The 27,960-nt window shown below is 54.2% G+C and overlaps 1 protein-coding gene and 1 non-coding gene across 2 annotated transcripts; one reads left to right on the top strand and one right to left on the bottom strand.

The window, feature by feature from the left end:
- Positions 1–12: 12 nt before the first annotated feature.
- On the bottom strand, positions 13–27,732 carry Lss (lanosterol synthase). The gene is made up of 22 exons (XM_076868203.2): positions 27,655–27,732; positions 27,382–27,550; positions 26,245–26,383; positions 25,045–25,153; positions 24,298–24,419; positions 22,774–22,870; positions 20,758–20,893; positions 20,235–20,343; positions 19,883–20,001; positions 19,027–19,124; positions 18,444–18,471; positions 17,179–17,235; positions 16,586–16,657; positions 15,550–15,600; positions 14,893–15,042; positions 14,206–14,302; positions 13,454–13,559; positions 4,225–4,290; positions 3,671–3,751; positions 2,910–3,080; positions 1,926–2,004; positions 13–1,479 (listed from the first exon to the last, which is right to left on the bottom strand). Exons 1-22 carry the CDS (start codon positions 27,666–27,668, stop codon positions 1,348–1,350), a joined length of 2,202 nt encoding a protein of 733 aa, XP_076724318.1. The 5' UTR covers positions 27,669–27,732; the 3' UTR covers positions 13–1,347.
- Trnaa-agc (transfer RNA alanine (anticodon AGC)) lies at positions 12,210–12,281 on the top strand. Its single transcript has one exon. It is a non-coding gene; the product is annotated as a tRNA-Ala (tRNA).
- Positions 27,733–27,960: the final 228 nt, after the last annotated feature.

Raw genomic sequence — 27,960 nt, 5'->3', positions numbered from 1 at the left:
TTCTTCTTCCCGTGGGTTTAAGTGTCTCTTTATTAAGGAAGCTGGTCATGTAGTAGGTGACTCTCAGCATAAAAGTCGGTTTGCAGCTTCCTTCTGGAAAACCTGTGTCTTCTACACTGATCTGGTCTTGGCTGGAAGTTTCTGGGCAGACCAGCTGCCGCGAGGGCAGGTCTTGCAGAGAGGGCTGGTCAGCACAGGCAGCAGCACAGGCTGTCACGGAGGCAGGAAAGCATGGAACCATGCTGTGCAGGGCTCAACAGGGCTGGGCGGGAGGCAGAGTTGTGGACCTGCACTTGAGGAGGCAGCCCTGGCGGGTCCTGGGCAGGGGCAGGTGATCAGAGAGGCATGGGACACAGTTCTCCCGCTTCTGAGGGAGGACAGTGGGCCAGTCCAGGAGGGGCAGGGGTGAAAGCAGCAGCCGGAGGAGGTACTGTGGGGCCCACTCATCATGGCTGGGGAGGAAAGCTGCCACTGGACACCCTGACCACCTGAGTGCTCTTCCACGTGGCAGAAGGCAGAGCCCAGGCTGGGGTGGGAGGAATTCAGAGCTCAATCAGGCACTACTCTTGGCCCTCCACCCCCACTCACAGCAAGCACCTGACATGGAAGTTGGCAGTGGCCAGGGGATACCTGAACGTTCTTCTGGGTGGGTGGCAGCTAGGGGTGCTCGGCTGTCCCTAGCACATAGAAATGCCCCTCCATGGAACCACCAAAACTGCACCCACCCTCCCTGGCCTGCAAAGCCTGGAGGTCAGGACGCGAGCAGCCATGGACGGATGTAGTGCAGACAGGCGAGTTCACGAGCCAGGGGCAGGCCAGGTGCCACGCTGGGCTCCCCACCACGCAGCCTCAGGGTGTGCACTGAATCCTGGTACATCATGGTGAACAAGAGCCCAGCCCACTCCCCGCTGGCAGGTCTCTTATACCATCGTTGAGGGGCTGTGTCCCTCCCTTACCCAGCATGCACAGGAATGTGGGAGCAGCTAGCCCAGGTCCCAGCAGCTGCTCTCCTGAGAACGCAGTCTCTCCAGCCTCCCTCCCTCAGGCAAGAAATGCGCCAGGGACAGCATGAGGTGCTGCGGCTCCTCTGACGTCACAGTCAGACTCGCTCCCTTCCTCCCTGAGCCCTCTGAGAACCAGACCTACATTGACAATCACTCTGGCAACTGTAGTCTAAAGCCACCGACCCAGTCCCTGTCCCTGCCTCAGGACTGATCTCAACACATGTGCCAAGGTGGAGCAGAGGGCTACAGCACAAGGCAGGGAACGGGCACCTGCCACCTTGCTCTGCCAACCACTGCTGGCCACCAACGCTGTCACCAGGAAACCTCTCAAGGGCAGGTGCACTCAAGGGCGGCCAGTGAGGGCGCTCTCGGGGTACAGGTTGGCGAAGCGGCCCAGGACCCAGACGGGGAAGACATTCCTGTAGCTCGTGTAGCTGATGGCACAGGACTTGTTGAAGACCCCAGAGATGTTCTCCTGGAAGGAGAGAAAAGGGCACCAGGCCCCAAGGCCCTTGTCATGGACCGCAGCCCTGCCAGCCAGAGGGTTGGGCCTCCAGCCCTCACGGCCACACCAGCTTCTGCAGGACTCCTGCAGGGAAGGGGCTCGTGACTCCCACCCTCTGGGGACAGGCAGAGCCTGCACCTGTGCCTCCTGAGAGTGAGGGGCCACGTGCAGCTCCCACACAACAGGGCAGTCAAGGGTTGTGCTGCGGGGGCATCTCCCACCCAGCCCCCTGCCAGAACTTGATTGACAGACAGCAAGACCTTCTCAGAACTGGCAACCTGCCCCAGAACTCCACCTCACAGGCCTCTGGTTGGCAGAGAATCTGCACCCCAAGCCCCAAAACACCCAGTGAGGGACACAGGGGAGGATGTGAGAACCCGCATGCAAGCCGATGGCCGGCACTGGGTTTCACGCACCTGGGGCCAGTCACCATTGGGAAGCTGCTTCTCCAGCAGACACTGGACCCCTCTCTCCTGGGCTGTGACGTCAGGGTGCCTGAGGAGAGGGGACACTTGCTCGGTGCTGTGCACAAACACAGATGGGCGTGAATATGTACTCACCGTAGTGCACCAAGCTCACAGAAAACCCACAACACTATGATGGTAGAACAGCTCAGCCTGCCATGGTAGAGGGGAGCAGGGCAGGTGGGACACGCCTTCTGCAGACCCGTGCCTAGAACCCAGCTGAACGTGGAGCTTCCCAGGCAGGAAGGCTGAGCCACAGGCCCACTCAGCATGCTGGAAGCCAGGCAAATACGTGCACTGAAGTGCTCGATGCCAAGGATAGACACCAGAGGGGACTGTGGGCATGGGGGTGCTGAAGTCAGCCTTGGGGGTGACCAGGAACAGGCCCCTGACAGTCCTGCCCCAGGTGCCCCTGACTGTTGTACCTGAGAGGATTTAGGCTCCATACCAGAGAGAGCAGCCGACTGGAGCACCGCATGCACGTCAGCATGTGTGTCCACTCGTGCACGTGCACCTGTGTGCAGGCACAAGTCTGCACGTCTCTGTGTGTGCATCTGTACATGTGTGGCTCAGCATCAGCTGTGACCACAGGAGGACCAGCTGCAGGGACGGAGGCCACCACTGCTGCTGCCACACGGGAAGCAGCCCCGTGCACAGCCTACGTCACCCCAGTCCCTCAGTCTCTGCTTCCCTTGCTCTGCCAACCACTGCTGGCCACCAACGCTGTCACCAGGAAACCTCTCTCAGGCCCCCACTCAGCTGGATGGGCTGCCACCTAACCAGGAATGGGAAACAAGGCTCCTGGAGGAGCTTCTGTCCCCCGAGTGACAGCTGAGCAGCAGCATAGTCCTGTGGCCCCCTCAACTTTTTCCACATCTGCACTTGACCCCGGCTACCTGCTGACCATTGAGGGTCCCTCCATCCCGTCACTCTTACCTGACAGCCATCAGCCCCATCAGGGCCCAGCATGTGTTGTGGATCTGGGACTGGGCACTCTGCACGTAACGCTGCTGCTCACAGGACTCAAAGTCCTCCCCCCAGCCTCCATCCACCATCTGCCGGGACAGCAGGAAGTCACAGGCCCGGGAGACCTCCTCACAGGCAGCCCTGCAGAGACCAGGAGACTTGAGACACCCTCACTGAAACAGACAGGGCCCCCAGATCCCACCCTGGCAAGCAGCCTCAGGGCCATGGAGAGGGCCTACAGCTGTGACTCCTGGGCTGCGCAGCACAGAAAAATGCTCTGCAGCTTCAGGCAGCCTCACGGGGCCGCAGGCTGAGTTCCTGACACAAATCAGGAATACCTGGGTTGTACCCCGTCAACACAGGGCATAGCGCACTCCACCCCTGCAGCTCACTGGATCCAGAAGGGTGGGTGGGGCAGTCAGAGACAGGGCTTGGACACAAGGCTTCACCCCTCTCTCAGCAGGGCCCAGTGAATGTCCTGGACCCTAGCCCTCCTACTGGTTGGGGAGCAGGTATGTACAGGGAAGGTGTGGGATCACCTCTGGAAAACTCTGAGGTGGCCCCTAGCCAAAGGCTCCCAAGCCAGGGAAACATCTTTGTCCAACCTGGGATTCACATTTTCTGGAAAGCTGTTCTTATCTCACTGTTTAAAAATACTAAGAGATCCCAAAATCAAACATCAAAGGGGAAAACACCAGACAGAGGGCCAATGGCCCCACAGCTGCACTCACCCATCACGGTAGGTATGCCCCATGCAGGCGAAAGCTTCCAGGCCAAACCAGGTGCCATAGGTGAAACAGACCCCCCAGGAACTGGAGAGAGAGGGGAGAGGGCCTCAGCCTCCGACTCTCACCCTGGAGGAGGGGTATCCTTGAACAGAAAGGGCGGGGCTGGGCCAGGAAAAGTATCCGCATGTCCCTAAATGAGCTGCACCACCTGCAGGGCCCTGGCATGAGGTCGCAGCCCACTGTGTCCAGCATCCAGGTACAGGAGCTTGTGAAGATTTATAGTCCCATACCTGGGACACAGGGACAGTGTGGGCATAAGAGGCGGTGCCCACCTGGCTCAGCTGCTGCCCCCTAGGTGGACTGGGGAGACCCCAGTGACATGGCCAGGGAGGAGAAGCCATCACACTCAGACCACAGAGCACTTACACACACAGAGCCAACTGCCCCACAACAGGCAACATGGGCACGCACTCAAGAGAAGCCTGGCAACAAGCAGGAGGCCAGTGGGCACAGCCCAGCCCCCCCCACCACGCCCAAGAGGCCAGGTGCTGACTCACCCCTCCCAGGAGCCGTCAGCCCTCTGCTTCTGCTGACAGAACGCCAGGCCCCGCTCCAGTGTCTCCCTGGAATATAGGCGGGGCCCAATAAGCACCCCAGCAAGACCACAGTGCCCACCCCAAGCCACGCTCTCTGAGAGGGAGCAGGCTTTCCTTTAGAAAACAGTCAAAACGACCTCTGGCAGTAGGAAAAGCAGCAGCCACAGGACACAGGAAGGGGGAGGCAGATGGTCAGAGCTTCAGAAAGAGAGGCAAGAGGAAGGCCTTGGGGATGAGGCCTGTGCTGGGTGCAGCCAATAACGGGATCGGCCTCGGTCCACGCTGTCCGCCACAGGCCTGGGCCTGTCCCACAGGGTGAATGGGAGATCGGCCACAGACAACGTCATCGCCATACCACAAGCCTCAGCATAGCATAAGAAAAAAGAAAAGAAAGTTTGGTTATAGAGGAAATGATGGATTTAGAAGGCTGAGAAGATAAACTCTACACCTGGTGGTCCTGCTGAAGAACAACAGGCCCTCCAAAAGGCTGACCCTCTTCTAGGACTCACACCAGGCAATCTTGCAGAGCCTGCCTTGTTTTTAAAGGGCAGCTGCAGCAGATCGGACCATGTTCCTGTGATGACCTGTCCCTGAGAAAGACCAGCAGGCTCTCTACAGGCTCTCTCCCTTGCTAGCTTTCACAAGCCACCAGTGGCCCCCGCCTCAGGGGACAGATGGCAGCTTCCAGCCTTGGACAACCCACAAGGGGTGGGATCCTGCCCACGAGCACGTGCTGAGAGGCGGATCCCCCACTGGTGCTTGTACAAGGCCCAGCCCTGGTTGGCCCCAGGCTGACATCTCTGAAGCAGAGGACTTCCTGGGCTGCGCCTGGCTAGACCCACAGAGAAGGAACCATACAGTGTGCTGTCCATGTACTGTCCATGCCACAGCAAAGCCTGTGGCCACCCTGCTGCTTGGCACCCGGGAGTGAATGTGCACAGAGTCCATAAGAAGTTTCAGAAGTGGAGAGTGAGGTGACTCCAGGGGAAAACAATAGGGACGCAACACCAAGACTGCCTCAAGAAAGAGTGCCTGGAGTCCTAGAACTACCAAAACCGAGTCCAGGTGCAAGCTTTTCCCAGAAAGAAAACTCCTAGCAGCTTTTTTAGTAAACTCTACTCAGTCATTAAGAACGTCCATCCTACTGTCATGTGGCTCTCCCCAGAACAGAAGGGGAGATGGGCCTCTAGCTATGCATGTGGAAGCCCCACAGCAGAGGGGACCAGCTCGGTCAGGCCTGCCACGGTCTGCACTGCAGCCTCTGCAGCACCATGAGTAAGGGGCAGAGAGGACCTTCTAGTCGAGGCTGAAGCTCAACACCTGCTCGGATCAGAGAGAAGCACACCTCACAGGTCCACAGGAAAAGCAATTCCTCAACTAAAAAGGCCGATGCCAAAGCTTCCACCAGTACCACTCCCGCAGAGACACAGCAGCTCTCCCCTGGGAGCAGGAAACCTGGCAAAGCTTCCACCATTTCCACTTCTGAGCACCCTAGAGGCCTCAGCCAGGGCAGCTGGTCGAGGAAGGCAGCAGTGCTGGGGACCGACAGGGAGGAAACGTCTCTAAGCTCTTCACACTACATTCATTCATATGGCTTTTGTGGACTAGAGATCCAGTTTTAAAACCGAAAAACAAGGGAGGGATGCAGCCACTTGCCAGTGACATGATCATCCACAGGGAAAGCTCAGGAAGTCATCAGGGCAGGGATTCGCCCGATGTTTCACCAGCAAACTCCACCACTCAGGGAAGAAACTCCACCAAGCCTCCAGAGGACCGTCGCTAACACGGTCCGTGGGGCCAGCACCCAGGGATCTACCTCAGGTGCAGCAAGGCTGGCTCCCCCTCTGAAGACCAGTCAAGGCAATCCATTACAGACAAGAGGAAAGGCCACGACGGGCAGATGCAGCTCACGGCAGGGCACTTGCTTGGGTTCCACCCCTAGTACCACAAAAAAAAAAAAAAAAAAACTAGAAAGAAAAACAAATCACGATCAACCAATGCAGAAAAAGCATTTGACAAAATCCAACATGCGCTCATGATGAAACTCAAACGAGGAAGAGATGAACCTCCTCAGCTGAATCAAGAACATCTACAGAAGCCCACAGCGAGCGTGGCACTAAATGGTGAGACACCAGGAGCTTCTGGCTGAGCCTGGGACAGGTCAGGAGCCCACACAACCCCAGGGGACACTGCGCCGTGTGTCCTAGCCACTGCGACAGACAAGGGGGACACAGACAGTCTGTGCAGAAAATCCCCAAGAGTCCATGGCAACAAGTGCAGGCTGCAGGATGCCACCCGGCCTCCTGCTGGCAGTGGGCAGTTAGAGTCCACATTCCCAGCACAGAGCCACGTACGTGAGCACCAGAACACAAAATGATCCAGTATAAGCCTGGCAAAAACACGCACAGGATCCACATGACAGCACCACAAACTCTGACGGAAGAAGTCAAAGATCTTCCTGCCGTGGCCAAAATTCCAGCAGATTATTTTGGATTCCAAAATTTACCTGGAAAGGCAAAAACAGAGCAGCCAACACTGCTGAAGGGAGATCAAGTGAGAGGACTGAAGCTGCCCCACAGACTCACCATGAGACTACAATAACCAGGAGTCTTACAGGTCCCGAGACCTTGCTAAATGAAGGCCACAGCATCTCCCGCTTTGTCAGGGTTGAGAGGAATAGATATTTTAGAGCAGAGTCTGGTGTAGGGGGTTTGTGTGGATGTTAGACATGGTGAGGGAAAACAGAATTTAGGCCCTGCCTCTGTTTTCTTTTCTTTCTTTCTTTTTTTTTTTTTTTAAAGTAAAAAGGTTTATTTTGGCTCACAGAGTTGAAGGTTTTTTTTTACTTATTTTTTTTTTATTGGTTGTTCAAAACATTACAAAGCTCTTGATATCCTATTTCATACATTTGATTCAAGTGGGTTATGAACTCCCATTTTTACCCCGTATACAGATCCTGCCTCTGTTTTCAAGTAGGCACATACACTCAGGCACAGAGAGATTAAATATTTGTCTATAAGGTTCAAGTAGAAACAAAGCCCTAGTTCTATTCAGGAAAACCTAGTAACTGGGGCTTGGCAAATGCTTTTTATTTCCTCATAATTTTGTTTTGTTTTTGGTATTGGGATTGAACCCAGGAGAACGCTACCTCTGAGCTACATCCCAAGCCCTTTTTTATTTTGAGATAAGTTCTCACTAATTTGCTTAAAGTCTCAATAAGTTTAACTAAGGCTGGTCTTGAACTTGGAATCCTCCTCCCTCAGCTTCCAAGGAGCTAGGATTACAGGTATGTGCCACCATACCCTGTTTGGCAATTACTTTTTAAATACAACACCAGCAGGGCAGGCACATGCCCACCCCACCCCCATAATCCCAGCAACTCACAAGGCTGAGGCAGGAGGATCGCAAATTCAAGGTCAGCCTTAGCAATTTAGCAAGGCCCTTAGCAACTCAGTGAGACCCTGACTTTAATAAAATATAAAAAAGGGCTGAGGGGCGGCTCAGCGGTTAAGCATAAGCACCCCTGCATTCAATCCCCAGTACTAAAAAAAAAGAAAAAGAAAAAAAGTAAAAACAACACCAAAAAGTAGGATCCATGAGTGAAAACACTGATAAGCTGGATGTCACCAAAACAGAAAACTTCAGCTCTGCAAAAGATCAACAGCTGGGCACGATGGCGCAGGCCTGTAATCCCAGCAACTCCGGAGCCGAGGCAGGATGGCAAGTTCAAGGCTGGCCTCAATTTGCTGAAGCCCTAAGCAACTTAGAAAGACCCTGTTCAAAATAAAAAAATAAAAACAGCTAGGGATGTAGCTCAATGGTTAAGTGCCCCTGGTACCAAAAAAAAAAAAGATATTCTCAATAAAATGAAGACAAGCTAGAGTGGAAGGAAATATTTGCAGAAAGCACATCTGATAGGGGCTGGGGATGCGTGCGTGTGGCCCAGGTTAGATCCTCAGCACCACATACAAACAAAGATGTTGTGTCCGCAGAAAACTAAAAAATAAATATTAAAATTCTCTCTCTCTCAAAAAAAAAAAAAAAAAAAAAAGAAAGAAAGCACATCTGATAAAAAAGAAAACTGGCACCTAGGGCTGGGGTGATGGCTCAGTGATAGAGCGCTTGCCTAGCACACGTGAGGTACTAGGTTCGATCCTCAGCACCACATAAAAATGAAATAAAGATGTTCTTCCACCTACAACTAAAAAATAAATATTAAAAAAAAAAAAAACTGGCACCCAATACATGCAAAACCTTGAACTCAACAATCAGGAAACAGACAATTCAACTATAAAACAGGCCAAAGACTTAACAGATACCTCATCAAAAAACAGATATACAAGTGGGCATGGTGGTGCATGCCTGTAATCCCAGCAGCTCAGGAGGCTGAGGCAGGAGGATCGAAAGCTCAAAGCCAGCCTGGGTAACTTAGTGAGGCCTGTCTCAAAATAAAAATAGAAAGGACAGGGGATGTGGCTCAGTGGTAAAGCACTTGCCTAGCATGTGTAAGATCCTCAGTTAAACTCCAGTATCAGAAAAGACAAAACAGATAACCAGCTTTTCCCTTCAGTGCCGCTGCTGAAGTGGCCCTGACTAAGGGAGCTCAGGCCTCAGGGCCCTGCCATGTGCACAGGAGGATCTTGCAGTCAGTCCACTTCCCAAAGAACTGAAATGGACGTAGCGGTTGGCCTGTGCCCTTCTGAGGGGATGAGGAAGTTGCTCGAGAACTCAACAAGGGCGAGCAAACTGGCAGAGCCATCAGGCTGGCAGGAAGAAAAGCGCCATCACACTGGGAAGGAGCAACGGAAGAGGCTGATGGCACAGATGGTCCTCACCAGGCTGAAACCGGAAAAAGGAAGGGCAAATGCACTGAGAAGCTGCAGGAACACAGTCACCTCAGTCACCTCACGTACAGCTCCACAGAAAACTGCCCAGACGAGAGGAAAGCACACTTAGCCCTGCACCATGGGGACGGAGGGAAAACCCACACCACTCCACCACCGGAGCCCCTGACAACGCCAAGGCTGGCGAGGATGTGCAGCAGGACTCTCTCTCATAGCTGGTGGGAATGCAGAAGGACTCCACAGACAGCCTGTGGTTTTGCCCAAGACAACACAGTCCAGCCTTGTGACCACACTCCTGGCATTGACCACTCATGGCAGCTTTACTTGTAATTGCCAAACTAGGAACAAACAGCACGCTTGTAGATGACAGGATAGAAAAACAGTGTGTACCAACAAGGGAGCACGGTCCAGCACTGAAAAGCAGCGCAGAGGTGGAGGGCATGCTCAGCAAGCGTGAGGCCCTGGACATGGCTCCCAGCAGGGCAGAAAAGAAAATGGGGGAAAGAAATGAAACACGTTACCACACTGTGAAAGATATGCAGGCCCCAACTGCACACTGTGAGTGACAGGCCGGGCTGGACAGTGCATGCTGCTGGCAAAACTGGAGCTGCCAGAGGCAGGGCAGGGTGCCCAGGAGAACACAGGGGCTTTCGGAGCAGCTCTAGACGTGAAGTGGACATGTGTCACTCACTGTACTTTGTCAAAACCCAGAGGGTGCTGGCATGAAGGGGGAGCCCAATGTCAACCACCATCAGCTGCCACAACATGCCACTTCAGTGCTCAATGTGGACACTAGAAACCTGGGGGGAGGCTGGCAGTGGGGGAACTCCATCTTCCCTCAATTCTTCCATAAATCTAATTACTCTAAATAAAGTGTATCGATTTTTTAAGTCTAACAAACCATCTAGTTACATGATCATATCAAAATCAAAGGCCACGAGATAATAAGCAATCAAAAGGGGAGAAAAGCTGTTAGAGCAACGTCCGTCGACGTGAAGGGACAGTGATGGCACCAAGGCTATGCACGTTAGGGAGGAGGAAAAGCACTGCAGGCCCACACGAGGGGAGCCCTGGAGAAGCAGCCTGCACAGGATCCAGGGCGCCCTCCAGGGAAGGCTGGGGCTGTGATGCTGTGAGGGAGTGTGCCTTCCTCAGCCTGGCCGCGTCCCACCACAGCAGCACGTGCTGGATTCACCCACACGACTTCCCTTCAAGCCCGAGGCCAAAGACCTGCCCAGACGGAGCGGGCAGGGCAGACAGCCCAGTCAGAGCCGGGAGAAGACTGTGCTGTAAGGACGTGACACACAGCGGCCCAACAAGGGCCGAGGTCAATGGCATTCAGCCGACTCTCACGAAGGCACTCGCCTGCTGGCTGGTGCAAGCACAGCACGCCATAGCCCTCTCAGCAACTCAGGAAACAGGAGGAGCAAACAAAAGACGTGAACAATTAAGGGACAGAGGAGAAGCAGGTCCACCTCCTGCTGCTTTGTGACTTTCCTGTAACTGTGAAATCAAGGGAGAAGTTTGACAAAGCGAAGTAGTAATGGAATATTCCACATAGTGTTAGAGTAACTGCCAACCTCAAACTGTATCTCAGACGTTCTTGAAATAAATAAAAAATTACAATAAACAATTTAGACATACATGTTTGACCATTTAAAAAACAGAGAGTATGGCAGGGCATGGTGGCACACACCTGTAATCCCAGTGAGTCGGGAGGCTGAACAGGACTCACAAGTTCAAACCAGCCTCAGCAACTTAGCAGGACTCTTGTCTCAAAATAAAAATTAAAAAGGGTGGGGATGTGGCTCAGTGGTAGGTCACTCTAGATCCCATCGCTAGTACCAAAAAAACAAAAACAAAAACAAAAAATCGAAGGCTAACGTTCATATCCCTGAAAAGACAAAAAGAACAAAGAAACTGGAGAAAAATATCTATAACATAAGACACAGAAGTATTTACTAAACTTAAAATAGGTCATCAAGAAGGGAATCCATCCTAGCACAACTTCGGGCCAGGATCTGAGTGGACGTGGCACAGAGGACAGAGGGCTCCAACCAGTGCTCCCTGCATGCACTACCCGCCTCATAGCCACATGGGGCCCAGGCAGTGGGAGAGCTGGGGGTAAGGGTGTCACAGACAATGCCTAATGGGAGAATCCAGTGACGGGTAAAAAGGATAGCTGGAAGGCAGAGGTCGGGACCAGGAGCACAGAGGCTACTGAGTAGGTCACCCGTGGGACAGCCGTGCCCACTGCCATGCATGCTGAGGACAGCTCTGGGCACCAGGCCCGTGGGAAGTACTACAGAGCCACACCCTCCCAGGACCAGAGGAGTGGCTGGCTCTTTTCCCAGCAACTGGGGATAGCTTCCTTTCTTCTTTACACTTTTGTTTGTTCCAAGTCTTCTTTAAAGAACATGCTTCAGTTTAATCACAGTAATTCTTAAAAGATGATGAGTTAATAAGAAGGGTCCATCCAGAGAGCACAGCTAAGACAACTAGAGCTCAAAAGTAAGGGCCACATCACACAGCAGAGCATTATGTGGCCAAGGGCCGTACCAGCCTGGGTGTTCAGCCTGGGTGACCAGAACAGGGCCACGCGCTCCACACAGCTGCACCTGCCTGTCAGGTCAGAAGCTGCCTTGGTGCTCAGGGCCTGCACCAAGATCCTTAGAACATACTCCTGAATGACTCAGGGAACAGAGAAGAACTCAGAATAGAAACGGAAACACTTAACCAAGTGATAGCTCAAAACTTATTCCCAGCACCAGCTGCGTGTTCAAACAGAAGAAACCTGAAAGTCACTTATCTAAGTATCCAAGTTAGAAAAACAAAGTAGAAAGACAATAATCAAGAGCAGAAACAGACGAGAAGTAAACAGACATCCTGGGCAGAACTGAAGACTAACGATGGCTTCTTCCAAAGGCTCAGCAAGTGTCAGGAAGGACATGAACTGCTCAAGTGGGACAGTGGGACAACTGGGCCATGTCCCACACCAGCTGAGATGGAAATTCCCCACACTGATGCGAAGAGCACAAAGTCCTTACAGTCCTCCATCAGAGAAGGCAGATCTACAATTAAAAATCTCTGAGACAAGAGGGCTGGGATGTGGCTCAGTGGTAGAGCACTTGCCTAGCATGCATGAGGCACTGGGTTCGATTCTCAGCGCCTCATAAAAATAAAATAAAGATAAAAAAAAAAATCTCTGAGACAACTCTGGGCCCACATGGATTCTCAGTGAATTGTTATAAACATATAAGGGAGAAATAGCATAAACATGGCATTATTGCTTATTCTTCCAAAGAGTATTTAAAAAAGCATTCTCACTGGCTTTATGAGTCCAACATTATCTTAACAGAAGTTGATAAGGACATTAAAAGAAACAAAAATTACAGTTTCTCCCATAACCACAGATGTAAATATGTTAAACAAAACATTCTTTAAATTAAATTCTGCAATATAAAAGAACAATACACCTTGGCAAAGTTGATCAGATTTAACATTCAAAAGCAAATAATTGGCCAGGCACGGTGGCACACACTTGTAATCCCAGCAGCAGAGGCAAGAGGATCAAGAGTTCAAAGCCAGCCTCAGCAACTTAGCAAGGTGCTAAGCAACTCAGTGAGACCTGTCTCTAAATAAGATACAAAATAGGGCTGGGATGTGGCTCAGTGGGCGAGTGCCCCTGAGTTCAATCGCCAGTAAGGGAAAAAAAAAGAAAGAAAGACAGAACAATGAAAATAAGCAAAGAACCTGCAGAATCTGGGTGCCCTGTAATGACCCTAGAACACAGCAATGTCACACCTATGCCCACACCCACAAGAATGGGTACCATGTGCCTCCAAAAACAAGTACAGAATATTCACAGAAGGATGTTTCATAAAAACAGACAATGAAGCTGGGCTTAGTGGTGCATGCCTCTAGTCCAGCTACGGAGGCCAAGGCCAACCTGGGTAACACAGTGAGGCCTCAGCTCAAGAAAAAGGACCAGGAGCAAGTGTTCATAATACACGGGGGCCACGGGGCGGTGGGGGGATGTGGCAACTGCACTCAGCCAACAGTTGCCATTGTCCCCAGCTCACACACACCAGGAATGGGATGGTGCACCTGCAGGATGCCACAGGCAGCAGCTTGAAGCAAACAACGGGAAGCTGGAGCGGGAGGAAAGGAGGAGAATCACAACCCTTCTGAATTACGGCTGAGGGGTCCTCAGCCCCACATATGCACTGCTGAATGCAGGGACCACAGAAATCCCCATGCTCAGACAGTCCATTCTCCACAGCAGCCCGGCGTAGGTAGCTAGGTCTATGCCAGAGAATGACGTCTCCAGCCCAGGCCCTCCTCACCTGATTTCCACTGCTCTGTAGTCTGGACAGTGCTTGTGGAAAAGCCTCAGTGCCTGCATCACTGCCGAGGTGCATTCCACGTACGTGTAGTCGATCATGATATCCCCTGGCAGGGGTAGGGGGGATGAGGCCTGTGACTTGCTGCACTGCCCAGTGGACCCACAATCCAGTCCAAGTGACCATCAGCAAGGGCAGCACAGCATGCAGATCCTATGCCTAGGCAGGACTCCCTTGTGGCTCAGGCTGCGTGGTTCAGGGCCCAAGCAAGGCTTGCTCAGCTGTGAGGTATGCAAGGTAGGGCAAAGAGGGGTGCTGCCCAGGACAAGGGACACACAGAAAACAGTTGCATCCCTCCTCCAAAGTTTGACAGGTTGAGGAGTGAGATGACAGAGGCCACCAAGGAGGTGTATAGCAGGTGCCCCAAGGTCACTCAAGAGCACAGCAGCATGCAGACCTGGTCCAGCAGCCCACGGCATACACCACAGGCTCCCACACAGTGCCACAAGTGCTGTGAGCAGCATGAAGCCTCTGAAGATGCACAGCAGTTCCACACAAGCAAATCTGCACCATCAAGGGCCAACCAGGCTGAGCCAGGGAGTCCCGTGAGAATCCCACCAGTGGCCCCAAGACAGAGCCATAGCCCTTTCATCCAAAACCCAAGGACCCTGCCACCCCAACTAGGGAGAGGTCCTCAGGCTCTGCCAGCACCTGGGGCCCAGATCTGTGCACTGTGCTTCTGGTCAAACACTCACCAAAGACCTCAGATGGGTTCAGCAGCTCCAGCAAGTGCCCCCCACGCTTGGTCTCATAGGTGGCGAATCCTCCGTCAGGATTCCTCATGTTCAACAGCTGAAACCAAGAGCATGCTCAGAGTCCACAGGCCAAGATGGAGCTTTCTAGAAGCACCCCAGGGCTGAAAACCAGGAATGAGAGAGGGGACAGGGAGATGGTGTGCATGCTGGGCAAGCCCTTGGGTGCCCGGTACAGTCGCTACAGCCACAGCAGTCAGGGCCTCACATAGCCGCCCAGAGACAGGTGCTCATCAACTCAAGAGTCACTTCAGTGTTGGAATGGTGCAGAGCTCCAAGAGGTACAGAAGAACCGGGCTGCTCAGAGGACAGCACAAAACCAGCAGAAGTTCTTATCTTTCTTCCTTGTACCAGAAAGGACCACCATCCCTCCCAAAGGAGGCTCACATGGATGCACAGCAGGTCCTGACACTCAGAGAAGGGTCAGGAGCCATATGGCTTCCCTTGGACCCGTGGCCAGGCAGGCACCAGCTCCTGCAGCACAGGGCTCTGTGCACACAGCCAACCAGGCCTCATGGGCCAGCCAGGGTTCCAAGGTCACCTAAGCATCCGCTTCCACAGCTGGCATCAGCTGAGCCCTGGGGGTGGAGAGAGATCAGAGTGTCCTGGCGGGATGGGGCAGGGCCTCACCACAGCCACAGCATCGCAGAGCCTCTGTCGGGGGATGTGCTGGGTGATAGAGGGACACTTCTCCTGCAGGAGCAGCACAGACTTCAAGGCCTCGGCTGTGCAGTCAGCGACAATCCAGCCGCAGTCCAGCGTGCTGAAGCAGAAGCCGCCCTGCAGAGTGGGAACATGAGCCCCCTGCCTTGACCTCTCTCAGAGTCACCAGTCAGGTCACTGTCCATCTGGACAGACCTACAGCTCTAGCACAGGGAGCCCCAAGGCTGAAGCCCCACGCTGGGCACTCTCAGATCTCCACTCAGGATTTTAATGCCATGAAAAGGCAGCGGCTGTCCATACACTATAAGAAGGCAAGCCTCAGGTCCACAGCCTGCACCCAGAGTTGGGAGCCTAGCACCAGCTCTGCATCCCTTCTTCCCTCTGCCTTCCCCTCAACACTCTGGCTCATATTCAGCCCTTTACTCAACATCTGTGTGTATTATGCCACCAACTGCCCCGAGGCATGGCCACATGTGTGCACGGACTGCCCCACAGCCTTGGCGACTCAAGCACTGGTCCCCACACCAGGCATCTGCAGAACAAGAAGGCCGAGGACCCAGGGAGAGCTCTCCTCGAAGGGAAGGACCAGCTGAGCTGGGGTGTGGGTGGGCTATCCAGACATACCTTGTTCATTTGGCGGTAGTACTTCTTGTAGTCAGGAGGGTTGTCGGGGACCTGGGCAGAATGGACAGCACATGTAGAAACTGGACAGGCACATGGCCACAGGGCCACACTACTGTCTGGGAACCATAGTTCCAGCCAGCCTCTGCCACCACCAGTACATCAAGGCACATGAGGCAAAGCTGTGTAGCCCACAGCCATGGCTGCCACTGCTGGGCAAGAGGCTCAACCAAAAAGCTGGACATCCACTCTGAAGCCCCAGCCACACAGACTCTCTACTCCTGAGCCAACAGCTCAGCTTGGTGGGAACACAAACGGGTCTGTGTGTGTGTGCTACATTCTGTTCAGTGCACTTCTGGGCAGCAGTCAAAAGCAGGCCCTGCTGTAGGAAAGGTGCAGTGCAAACAGCTCCACCAGCCCTAGACAGACACAGATGGTGGCCACATGAAGGCCCCTGAAGCAGCATCCTAGTGAGATCTGAGGAGAAGAGGCAGGGCACTGCAGGTAGGCGCTCCAGGTAGGGGTCGCCATTGGAACCAAGGCTGGAAGTAGCTACTGTGGGCGCTACCCTAGGGCAGGGTATGGGGGGCTAGCACAGGAGAGCAGGACATGATGGGGCCTGCAGAACGGGGTGGCAGGCAAGAGTGAGAGACACTGAAAACATCCAAGTGGAGACTTATGGTAGTATGACTGATCTAGCAGGACAGATGGCAGCAAGGTCTCGGGAGGAATGCCACTGGTTAGAGTCCTCCACTGGCATGGGATGCCTCAAATGTGCTGGGGGCATGAACAGGATGAAGGGCTCGGGGAGGCAGCTCCTGATGATACCTGGGCTAGCCAGCCTCTGCACACGGCCACTCCAGCACGAAGGCAGAAGCTATCAGTTGGTGGTGATGGGCCACTGCAGGCCATGGCAAGGGCTGCCCTAAGGTGACTAGGGTGGACAGAGGAGACCTAGGGGCTAGAAAGGGCAGGGTGGGGTGACTGAGAAACCAGCCTGGGGAGGCAGGGCAGAGGGACGAAGAGCCATGGGCCTCACCTGTGACAGCCGCAGGAACTCATGTGCCTTCTGCAGGCAGGACACAAACTCTGGCCTGTGGTGAGCGCCTGCCTGGGAGACAGCAGGACAGCATGGCTGAGCCAGTTCCCAGCTAAGCTGGTGACAGCCCGCCCCACGGACAGTCACCTTGACAGTCTCCAGAGAGTGCTAGGGCTTCCCGCTGCACTGACCTCTAAAAGACCAGTGAGTCGTGATAAAGGAAGAATTGGTCAGAAGGGATGATCCCACAGATGCCAGGGCCAACATCTGTGTGGGATTCCACCAACGTCCTCCACTTCCCCTCTGTGCCTTCAGCACAGAGGCACCCTCTTTCTTCCCAGCACATGCCTGAAAACTTGTACAAGCTTGTACTTGTACTTATTCTAGAGGCCCCAGACCAACTGGCTCAGGGGTCACCTGCCTGTGGCTCCCTATGGCAGGGCCAGCACCTCTGCAGCATGTCACACTCTGGAGCCAGGCTAAGGGGACTCTCAAGGACAATGGGTGGTCAGCTGTGCTATGACCCTTAGGTGGACACATGGCCTGTGCACACAGGAAATCAGGTGGAGGGTGCAAAGGAGATAGTCACATACCTCAAGCAGAGCTTGGATGGCAAATGCGGTGTCCCAGATCTGTGAGCCATTGGTACCCTAAACACAAAGGAAGAGTGGTGGCAGAAGCCACCAGCAGCACCCATCCACCTTCCACATCCCAGGATCTGAGGGGGTCAGAGGCTCCTGCCCTGCTGACACCCACACCAGCTTCTGAGACCTGGGCACCCTCATAGCCAATGAAAGCACAAGGTCCTGCAGACAGGAATGGGTGATGAAGACCCGCCTGCTTCCACAGGCCCCAGCCAGGTCAGCCACTCACTGCACTTCTATAACCCACAATCCCACAAGGGCTCCTCCATTCCCATAAAAGCAGTGTACCCCGCCATGGAACAGTCAGAAACACTCCCCATTTCCTACTACACCTGGAGGAGGGGAACCCAACACAGACACCAGCTTAAGCTGGAAGGCCCACTTCAAATCCCACCTTGAGAACTGGTTTCCAGACCATACCCCAGTCTCAGTACAGGAGGCAGGTGGCCAGATCCCAGTGAGTTTCTTCAGGGATCTCTAAAATGTCTGACAGAAGCCTAGGCTTCCACCCCACAGGGCAGTCATAGGCCCCCAGCTCTCCCTGGACTCATCAGGGGCCAAGGACCAAAATCAGCCGCCTCTGCCCAGAAAGGAACACATCTGCTATCCGTCTATCAACCAGAGTCCCAGGAAGAATCTGGAAAGACACCATGTGCTATGTCTTTCCCTGGGTGGGCAGCCACACGTGTCCCCACCCACACTCTTTGGGTTCCTGCAGAGAGGAAGTGCTGTGGTACTCCCCCTCTGGCCACACCCCACCGGCCCACAGGCTTCTCCCCTACCCAGGACTGCAGAGGAAGACTCCCCAGAATGATCCAGGAGCTGAGGACACAGAGCTCCCAGCTGCCAGAGGGACAGCCACATGGAGAGGCCCACACCACCCAGAGCCACCCTCTCGTCACAGTAATGGACGAGAACGTCTGCAGGGTCTGAGCCACGTTGTTGGAGGGGCTAAGCCGCCCTGACCAACAGGGCCAAGAGCAAACACTGATGCTACAGATGCATGTGCCAGAATGTGTGGTGACCAGAGCCCAAGGTGCCAGGAGGCTCCCAAGGCCCTGCACAGACACAAGGACCGCAGGGCAGCTTCTCCTCCCACTGCCAGACTGATCCTGGGGAGGACTACTTCTGAGTCTTAGTGAGCCCAAAAGGATAAAAAAATAAAGGGCAAGACTGTTGCAGAGAAGCCAGCAGCCGCAGCCCCCAGCCCTTACCTGCATTTTCATGCCGTCCAGACCCAGCCTGTGAAGACGAGAAGCCCGTGTGAGACAAGCAGGGAGCGGGAGGGCACCAGTTAGTGACGGCCACGCTGGGAGGGAGCCTGGGCCCAGAGCACCCATGCCCGTCCCTGAGACCTGCCAGTGGCCTTAGCGCTGCCCAGCTGGGCTCATGGGCACAGGGCACACACGGCAGGAAAGAAGTCAACAGTTTCCCCAGCAGGGGGGCATGGGAGGCCCCGAGACCAGGTCACCCCTTCGGTCCTCACACAGCACAGCATGAGGCAGGATGGCCTTAGGAGCTCAGGGCTTCCTACCAAGGTCCCCTGACTGTCCCACCTCAGAGGACAGTCCAGGGAGACAGGCCCACGGGTCCCCAAGCTTCTTCACACCAATCCACACTTGCTCCCAGCTCTCCACAGGCTCCCTGGCTCAGCCTTCCAGACCAGCCCAAGACAACCTCACCAGGGCTCCTGGTCCAGGCACCCAGCGTCCCTCACTAGACACTGAGGGGTGACCCTACATCACCCTGTGTGTCTGCAGTCAGCACCCAACTTTGCCACCTCCCAGCGGCACTCACCAGAGAAAATCTGGGATCCTAGAGACATGCTCCTGGAAAGCAGAGGAGGCCGGCCCTTCCACAGACCAGCGCACAAGCATGTTGATGGTCTTTGAGATCTACGGAAGACACAGCCATCAGGGCCTGCCCAAACACACTCCAGGGCCCAGCAGGACCTTCTGTGTTAACAGGAGCTGGGTCAGCTGAGGTCACCAGCAGCAGGGGGTGTGAAGAAGGGATTAGGCACCATCAGGGGCTTATCTAGATCCTATGGGGCTGGCCCACCTCAGAAGACTGGCGGCCATCACAGCCCACCTCACTACCCCTACTGTCTGCTAGCTGTGAGCCTGCCTTCATCTGGCTCCCCACCAGTCCCATTTTCTCTGGTCAGTATGCCCTGACCATGGGGCATATATAGCTGCCTTATGCTCCTTAAGGTCCCTCAGTATGCATATAACCAGTATCCACCAGCCCCCAGCCCCAGGAAGCAGAGCAGGCTGTGAAGGCAAGGCATGTGGTACAGTCGGTGGAGAGAGCCAAGGAAAAAGCAAGGGCCCTGCTACTGCCATCCTAGGGCGCCTCAAACCCTGCAACCACAGGGCGGGTGTGGATCATCTGGGCTGGGGACCAGGAAGGAGACAGGAGAAGAAAAGCTGGCTCAAAAGCACAGATGGCCCCAAGGAGCAGGCGTCTACATGCAGGTAGGAGGGCAGACTGTGCCTACGTGGGCAGCTTCACCAAGCCCAGGGCACAGGGGTGAGGGTAGGAGTCCTCCACACATTTGAGACCAGGTCTTGTCCCAAGTAGAGGTGTGCTGGGTTAGAGGGAGAGCCCCTACTCCCAGTTCCACAGAGACGGGGAGGGGCAGGGTACTGACCGGGCCAATGCTGAGGCACTTGGTGAAGCGGTCGTCTGCAGCAATGTGCTCGTATAGCAGTTGGACTGCCCGCCGCCGCAGGCTGGGGCTGTGGTAGCGCTCATACAGGTTGAGGAGGGCTGTGGGCACCAGAGAGCAAGGCCGGCCTAGCCCACAGCTCTGCACAGCACACCCACTGCCTCCCGCAGGAAAGCATAACCTCTCCTGTCCAGGAGGAGCTACTTCACATCTCCTGCTGCCCTGCTCCACTGCGGTGACATTTAGGGGCACCCCACCCCATAGTGCAGGGCAGGGCTGCAAGAAGGGTGCTCAGTGGAAGAGGATGATGAATGGCCCCTTGGAAGGCACCCACCATATGTGACGCGCAGCAGCCAGCTGTGTGGTGTGTACTGCTCTTCATGGGCCACGTTGTTCCTCTGTGCTGGCCAGTTGATGCTGGCATAGTCCTCCACATAGAGCTCCTGGGGACAGGGTCATCTGAGCCACTGGAGGTGAGAGGGTATAGGACTGCCTCCCAGAAACAAAGGCCACCTAACTCCAATCAGGGTGGCCTCCAACCGCCACCTTCAGGGCCCTGGGTTCACCTGCACCTTGAGGTGGGGCATACCCAAGAAAAGACAGGGTGTGAAGGCCAGGCCACTGTCAGCCTCAGCCTCGCCAGAGCCACTGAGGAGCTATTCTACCTCTGAGAGCTACTTCCCCACCCTCCCCTCCTTCTAAAGGGCAAAGTCCAATATACATTCTGCAGTCCAACCCCATCTCAGGGCCACTTCCAAGGACAAAACTGCAAGTATGGGTGAGGGTTCATGTGGTTAAATCCCAGGGGGACCCCAGCCCTGGAGGCTGGCAAGGTCCCTCAGGATCAGAGGACTCACCTGGCGGAGGCTCTGGACCAGTGGGTCCTCTGAGGCACTGAGCCGGGTGGCGTAGCAGTAGCTCATGGGGAGGTAGACCTGCCGACAGTGGCACCAGAGTGTGGAGGGGTGCGCGGGCATCCAGTCAGGAAACAGCCTAGGGACAGCATGTGTCAGTGGCAGACCCCAGGACACAAGCCCAACCCCCTGCCAGCCTCAAGGCCAGGACCCTTCCGAGCATGGGCAGCAAGTAGATGGCTATAAGGTCATGCTGGTGCATGCTGGCATTCATAGCTATGCCCCCAGGGTGCAGCAGGCCTGTGTGTTCACCCTCCACGGAGCTCATGTCCCCTGCCTCTAAGTCCCACAGTAACACAAGACAAGGGAAATGATATGGGGGTCTACAGAACCCTGGGATATGTGCAACTTTTCTAAAAACAGAAAACTACCTGCAAATTAAAGTTACTTTAAAAAGTATGTTTTCAAAACTTTAGGCCTGTGGGCTTTCCCAGCTTGGGTCTTTGTCTCTCCCTGATGGCATAGCCATTCCAGCTGCTCAGGCAGCATGCACCTGGCTGTCCCACACTCTCCTCTGGACCCCTATCCTTATGCATTGGAGAGTCACAGGAAGCTGCGCAAGCTGAGTGCCCCTGCCAGCCTCCCACCTAGAGCACCAGGCCTCTGCCACCTCTACCCTTCCTGGGCCTGTCCACTCACTCCAGAGCACATCTCAAAAACTGGATAGCACTTCCGGCTTTTCTGCAATGGGAGTGGCTCAGGGTCTCTGGTCCATCCCACCCCACCCTTCACCCTCTAACCCACCCCCAAACCAACTCCAGCAAAGATCTGTAGCAATGTTGTGACTACAGATCCTGGAACTGTGGGAACACAGGCTAGCCACCCGCTTCTGCCCCAGGGCCTGTTCCTCACACAGGAGTGTCCAACCTGGCCAGGTGCCCATAGTAGATTACTGAATGCCAGCCTGACCCAGAACACCTCAGGTGTCCCCAGCAGAAGCAGTTCTGTCCAACCTCCTGTCACTCAGTGTCTACCCTCCCTCCCACTTGTCACCACTCAACCTGGGGTGGTGTTAAGCCCTCAGGCCTTGCTTTAGGACCCTGAGGCTCACTCTTGAGCCACCCCCTTCCCCTCCTGCCTCCTCCCACCAAAGTCATCTTCCATAGGACCCTCGACCTGTTCCCATAGCTCTCCCAGGAAGACAGCAGGGGCTCTTCCTGGGCTCTGTGCAGTTCTGAGGGCCTCATCTCCTAAAATGTATAACACCAGGAGCAATTTACATGCCAAGAATGTTTTCCAGGGAGAGGGTAATATCTTTCAAGATCTCACAAAACATTAACATTGACTCTGCTGGGCAAATGGTAGGTGGTTCTGTTAAAACAAACTTAAGGGCTGGGTATGCAGCTCAGTGGCAGAGTGCTTGCCTAGCACACACGAAGTCCTAGGGATTGAACCCAGGACCTTGTATGTCTAGTACTTTCTGAACCGCCAAGTGGGAATACAGCTTAGGCTTGGTCCAGAGAGGGTAAAAAGGGAGGCCGGCTTCTCACACCCTCACCACCTTCTCCAGGTGCATATAGACATGGGCTGCCATGTGCATCTGGGCCCATCCCTCACCCAACAGTTTCTGAACTTTCTAAGCATTCACTATAAACCAGACAAGGGGAAAGAGAGTAACAGTGATTTGTCTGACCACGGAGCCTGGGCGATGGGCACCTCTTTCCTCTTGTATCGTGCTCAAGATTCCCCATAATCACCAGATATGACCTCTTGTCTACACCATAAAACCCATGCTTCCTACTGAGCCATGCGATTCTGTAGTCAGCCCAGCAGCACCCCCACACCTGCCATACATGTGGCCTATAGCCTGAGTTGGTACCCCCTTCCTGTCCAGCAGGAATCCCCTTCCATCCATCTGTGGGGCTCAGCATAGGAAAGGCCTCTGCTAAGAGCATGATCCCCCCCCCACCCCATCACTCCACCAGAGAAGGAAGTGTCACTAGCAGAAAGCAGGCCTACCACATCTCAGGGAACAGGGTGTTGAGGCCTTCCCAGCTGTAGACGTTCAGGACTGCCAGCCAGAACTTCCCCCAGGAGGGGATAGCCACAGCACCACCTGGGAAGAAAACAGGCCCACATACCTGTCCTGTCAGCAGAGCCCACCCTCCTTGTGAAGACTGGCTCACAACACTTACATGTCCCCTTCTTATATGAATTGAGGGAAGCCTGCCACAGATCCTGCAACTCCCAGAGGAGAAGCAGGGTCCAGAGCCACCCAGGACATCATAGCTGATGGGTGGAACCAATGGCTTTCCCAGGAGCAAGCATGTCTAACAGCAGGAGAGCTCTTTGCAGCCCTTACCCTTAGGAAGGAGCATATGAAGGCAGCTACCTAGGAAGAAGGGGGATGTGTCATTGCTCAGGCAAGAGATGGGCCCAGATACCCATGATGGCCCACATCTATACGCGCCTGGAGCAGATGGTGAGGGTGTGAGAAGTTGGACTCCCTTGTCTCCCTCTCTGGACCAAACCTAGGCTGCCCCAGCCATGTATTACTATATATTCCATGTATATTTAACACATAGTCCGGCACAGGTGAAAACGGGCCAGACCCCAGAGCAGATGCAACACTTATGGCCCCACATCACAGCACACAGAAACATTGACTTGAACAAGTTTTATGAGGAGGCCACCCCAAACCCAGGTGTGCCAAATTCAAAAAAGACTCAAGAAGCTACCAGACAAAGGATGGCCCAAACTTATTCCTCCACCAGGAAGGGAATTGCACCTTGGGGCCCCAGACAGTAACCCTGTGACTTGTAGTCAATGCCACCAAAGGCTGACAAATATCTGAAGGGAGAATTCAGGGTCTCATGAGAATGTGTACAGGACACTTTAATTGGCCTGGGAGAGCAAGAAGAAATGAAAAAAAGACATTGAGATGCTAGGTAAAGAATAAGTAAGGCAACAGGGTGGGGGGACTTAGAATGAAAGGATGTGGAGTGTGAGAGCCCTGAGGAGGGAAGGGGCTGAGGTACTGACCAGAGGCCCTTACGTGTGGAGCAGAAAGCATGACAGAGAGGACGGGGTGCAGAAAGTCTGTAGGGGCAGGGCCACACCAGGCTCTGCATTGCAGCACTGTGAGCTACACTTTGTTCTCAGAGCAGCTGGAGCCATGGAGCCTGCCCAAGGCTGCAATGGCCTTCAAAACCGAAAGGAAAGGGCAGAGGCAGCCAATGCCCCCAGGAGAATCAGAGTCCAGAGCTGCCTATGGCTGGGCTGCCTCCAGAAGGTATGTCCTGCAAGTACCATATCAACATGTCGCTTTTAACCCTTTGCCAATTCATGACACCATCAGAATCATTAAGTCTTTTTAATTTGAAGAGCTGACCATTTCCACATGTTTTTGCTTTGACACATTCTTGTCCACATACTCCGTCCAATGTTTCAGCTAGAGCTATGTCTTTGATTCTCTCACCTGCAAGAACCTGTCAACCCAATGCCACATAAACCCATTATGTGCACATGCTGTGCAGCCTGTACCTTTCTGGTGAAGAACGTTCCGGGCTCGCACCAGGTCAGGATCATCAGGCCCAATACCCAGGATTCTGAGAGCCACATAGTTGAGTGCAGTCCCAAACACTGTGGACTTGTCTTCAATGTGCCTATAGGATCAAAGGTAGAAAACGACCTCTAGTTATCACTTCCAAGAAAAATAGTAATGCTGGTAGTGAAGTTTGCCTAGAAAAGGAAGAATGTGAAAATACTTTCCTCTGACATGACATCACAACTCAGGAAGTACCACTCAGTTATCCCCAGGAGCTTGCTCAACTCCCAAGATGATGGATCTGTACCCAAGCAGGACCCATCTGCCCTCTGCTCACTTCCCATCCAAGTGGACGTGTCTGTCCAAGCCCACTGTGGCAGGGGAACCACACCCAGGAGGACTAAGCTGTCTTCCCAGAATGTGCACCAACCAGGAAAGCAAACTGGGATGAGGCCTGCTGTGCCCACCTGCATCTGCCACCACCCCAGAATCAAAGGCAACTTTCTTCTATGATGAAACACAGATGGCTTTCATAGGGCAGTAGGTCTCAGAAGTCCCCACCAGCCATGAAACCCAGCCAGAGCACAGGTGTGAAATGAAGCCCAGCACCAGCCTACTCCTCTCCACCCAGGTCCACAGCCGCAGTCCCCTCACCTTTCAATAGCAGCCTGGAAACCGAGCAACACCTACCCAAGTTACATGCATGCACACACACATACACGTGTGCAGCCAGGTATACTCACAGGCCCCAGCCACCATCGGGGAGCTGTACTGATCGCAGGTACCGTATCATCTCCTCCTTGTATCCAGCTGGCAGAGGGATGTGTGCTATGTGGCACGTGATCAGGAGGCCTGCATGGCAGGAAGGATATTCCTCACTGGGAGCAGGTGCTCCGCGCTGCTAAAACCGGACCCTTTTCCTCCTGAGGACCCACACTGAGAGGAAGCTGCCCCCATGGATCTCCTTCCCATGGAAACAAGCCCAGGAAGGCCATTCTTCTTAGGGACTTTGGGACAGGATTCAAGGGAGCAGCAGCAGAGGTGGTGCTCCCACCCAGGACCTGCAGAAGCTGCCAGGCTACCCCTGAGTCACAGAAACACCAAACACTGCACCAAGTCTTAAAGAGGCCACCCACAGTGACCTGAAGGCCTGACAGGGCCATGGTTCGAGATCAGTGGTGGACAAGGGAGGCCAGTCTTGCTTTAACACCTGTGTTCTTCTGTTTTGAAAACTTTTTAGTGGGGGAAACAACACTATCAACAAGGCCCTTTGTTCCCAGCCTGGTCTTCCTAGTATGCTGCTCTCTACCCCCGTGTCCTAGCACAAGAACAGTCTCAGAGCAGAGTTTCTAATCACACCTGTATTTGTGCAAGGATTCAGTCCACTAAAACAGAAAGATTGCGTGTCACTAGGGAAGAGGGTCCTAGCTGTAGATCTCCTACATTATAACACTGAGTGCCTCTTCAGAGAAACACTTCCAGGATACAAGATAGTCTTGTATAGCCAGACCAGACAGTGCCCAGGGGTCATACCCCTTGCCAGCCCAGACCTGAGTTCCCACTGCCACAACTCCCTCACATGCCCTTTCAGTGTGAGTTCACAGCAAACATCAAGCACTCACATGGACACCAACTCCCCTCACACCACTCTGCCCACCTACAACACCTTGGCATAGTTTGGGCCCTCCATAGAGTTCCCCTCCCCTCAGCACTGGGACTCAAAAGCCTCCTCCCCAGTTCCCCTGGTCCCCATATCAGAGTGCCTCCACTTCCGTCCCAGCACCAGAAGCAGGGTGACTGGGACTCTGGGAAACCCTCCCCATCTCTTCCCGTGCACTCATCTGTTTCACCAAGAACATGGACATGAAAAAAAAAAAAAAAAAATAGAACCCCAGGATGATCCAGGGCAGTCTTGCCCACTGGCTGGGACAGCAAGTTCCTACCTGGAAGGAGGAAGAGAGGGCCACCGTAATCACCTGCCCAGTGCCCATCCTCAGCCTGCAGTCCCACATAAAATGTTACTCCATTCAGAGCCCCTTCACGAGCTGTGTGAGCTTTGGGCAAGTCCTTAAAATAACTGCTCTGCAAAGGGATAAAAGAAATGAGAGTTGAAGGGGACTGCTGTCCAGAGGAGCCCTCCTAACCCACAGCCCAAGTCAAAAAAAATGAGCGTAGATTACTTTAAAAGTTCCAGCTATTTTAATCAAGTATGAAGACAGTTTAATACCTGAGTACAGTATGGTTCCACATTCTCACAATTTTACTATTCAGTCTCCTGCAAACTTCTTCACAACTTCTCTAAGATGTGTGTGTGTGTGTCTTCTTTTTTTTTTTTTTTTTCCTATTGATACCAGGGATTGAACCCAGGGGCACTTTACCACTGAGCTATATCTCTACTCCTTTTTACTTTAAATTTTGAAACAGGATCTCTCCAAGTTGCTTAGAGCCTCACTACAGTGCTGAGGCTGGCTCTGAACTTGTGATCCTCCCACCTCAGCCTTCTGAGACACTGGGATTATAGGCATGTGCCACTACCCTAGGCTCTAAGATATCTTGAACACAGTACCTGGAGTGTGAACAGGGCACTGACACCCACTTGGGCCTGGAACTCCTGCCTTTCTCAGAAAGGGTCCAAAGGACTGCAGGCACAGCAGCTCCCCAGAAAGAGGTCTGGTGTTTGCTAGAGGTCAGGGTTGGCAAGAAGCCAGCCCCTGTGTACACTACCACTGAGATTAGCTGAACTTCTGTATATGGATGAACATAACCAGAACATGAGATCAAAGAACTTCTTTTTGTGAATAAATAGAAAAGTCACAACCACCTTTTGCAATTCTTCTGTATATCCAAAATTATTTCAAAATAAAGTGTTCAAAACAAAATTCTGGCAATTCCTTGCAGGGGTGGGGAATGAAGGGGCTGAAGCAAAGAGGCCGCTTCTGAAACAGACTGAAATTAAGGACCCCTCTAAAACAGCAATTTCCTCGTGCTGAGAATAAAGTGCTGACAGGGCTGCAACCCCCTGGCCTGATGGCCCGGCGCTGTGGCTCGGGAGCGGGTGCCACCGGCGAGCGGTCACTCACAGTGTCCAGCCCCAGGGAGTGGGCCTCCAGGCCGGTCTGCTGGCGGCCAGCGTCGTCGTCCTGGCCGCAGAACGTCCACGTCTGCCGCCCCAGCTCATTGCGGAGCCGCCAGCGGCTGAGGTCGGTGGCGGGCTCGGTTTTGTAGGGTCCCCCTCGGCGCCGCAGACACCTGGAGGAGCAGCGCAGTGAGCGCCCGCCCCGCCGCCCCGCCCGGCCCAGGGGCGCCCACCCGGCTCCGGCCCGCGAACCCGCCGCCAGGGCCGGGGGACTCACGTGCCCTCCGTCATGACAGCTCCGCGCTCCGCGGAATCACCGCGACCCGCCACCTAGATCTGAAGGCACATCCCCGCCCCGCGCACTGCGCAGACGCGCGCCTCTGCTGACTGCACTGCCGAGTGGCCCGATGCCGCGCAGCCAATCAGAGCGCCACCAGCCGGGCTCCGCGCGCCAGCTGCCGCGCTGGTGGGGCGCACGACAAAACACGCGGCCGGGGCGGAGCCTCCGGGGAGGGGCGGGGCGCTAGGGGCGGGACTTGCGGGAGGGTCCTGCGAGGCGGGCAGCCCGGACTGGGACCTAAAG

Source organism: Callospermophilus lateralis, chromosome 10, assembly GCF_048772815.1.
Source record: "Callospermophilus lateralis isolate mCalLat2 chromosome 10, mCalLat2.hap1, whole genome shotgun sequence".
NCBI classification, from domain to species: Eukaryota; Metazoa; Chordata; class Mammalia; order Rodentia; family Sciuridae; genus Callospermophilus; species Callospermophilus lateralis.
The sequence above is the reverse complement of the archived record's forward strand: the minus strand, read 5'-3'. Positions and strand labels throughout refer to the sequence as shown.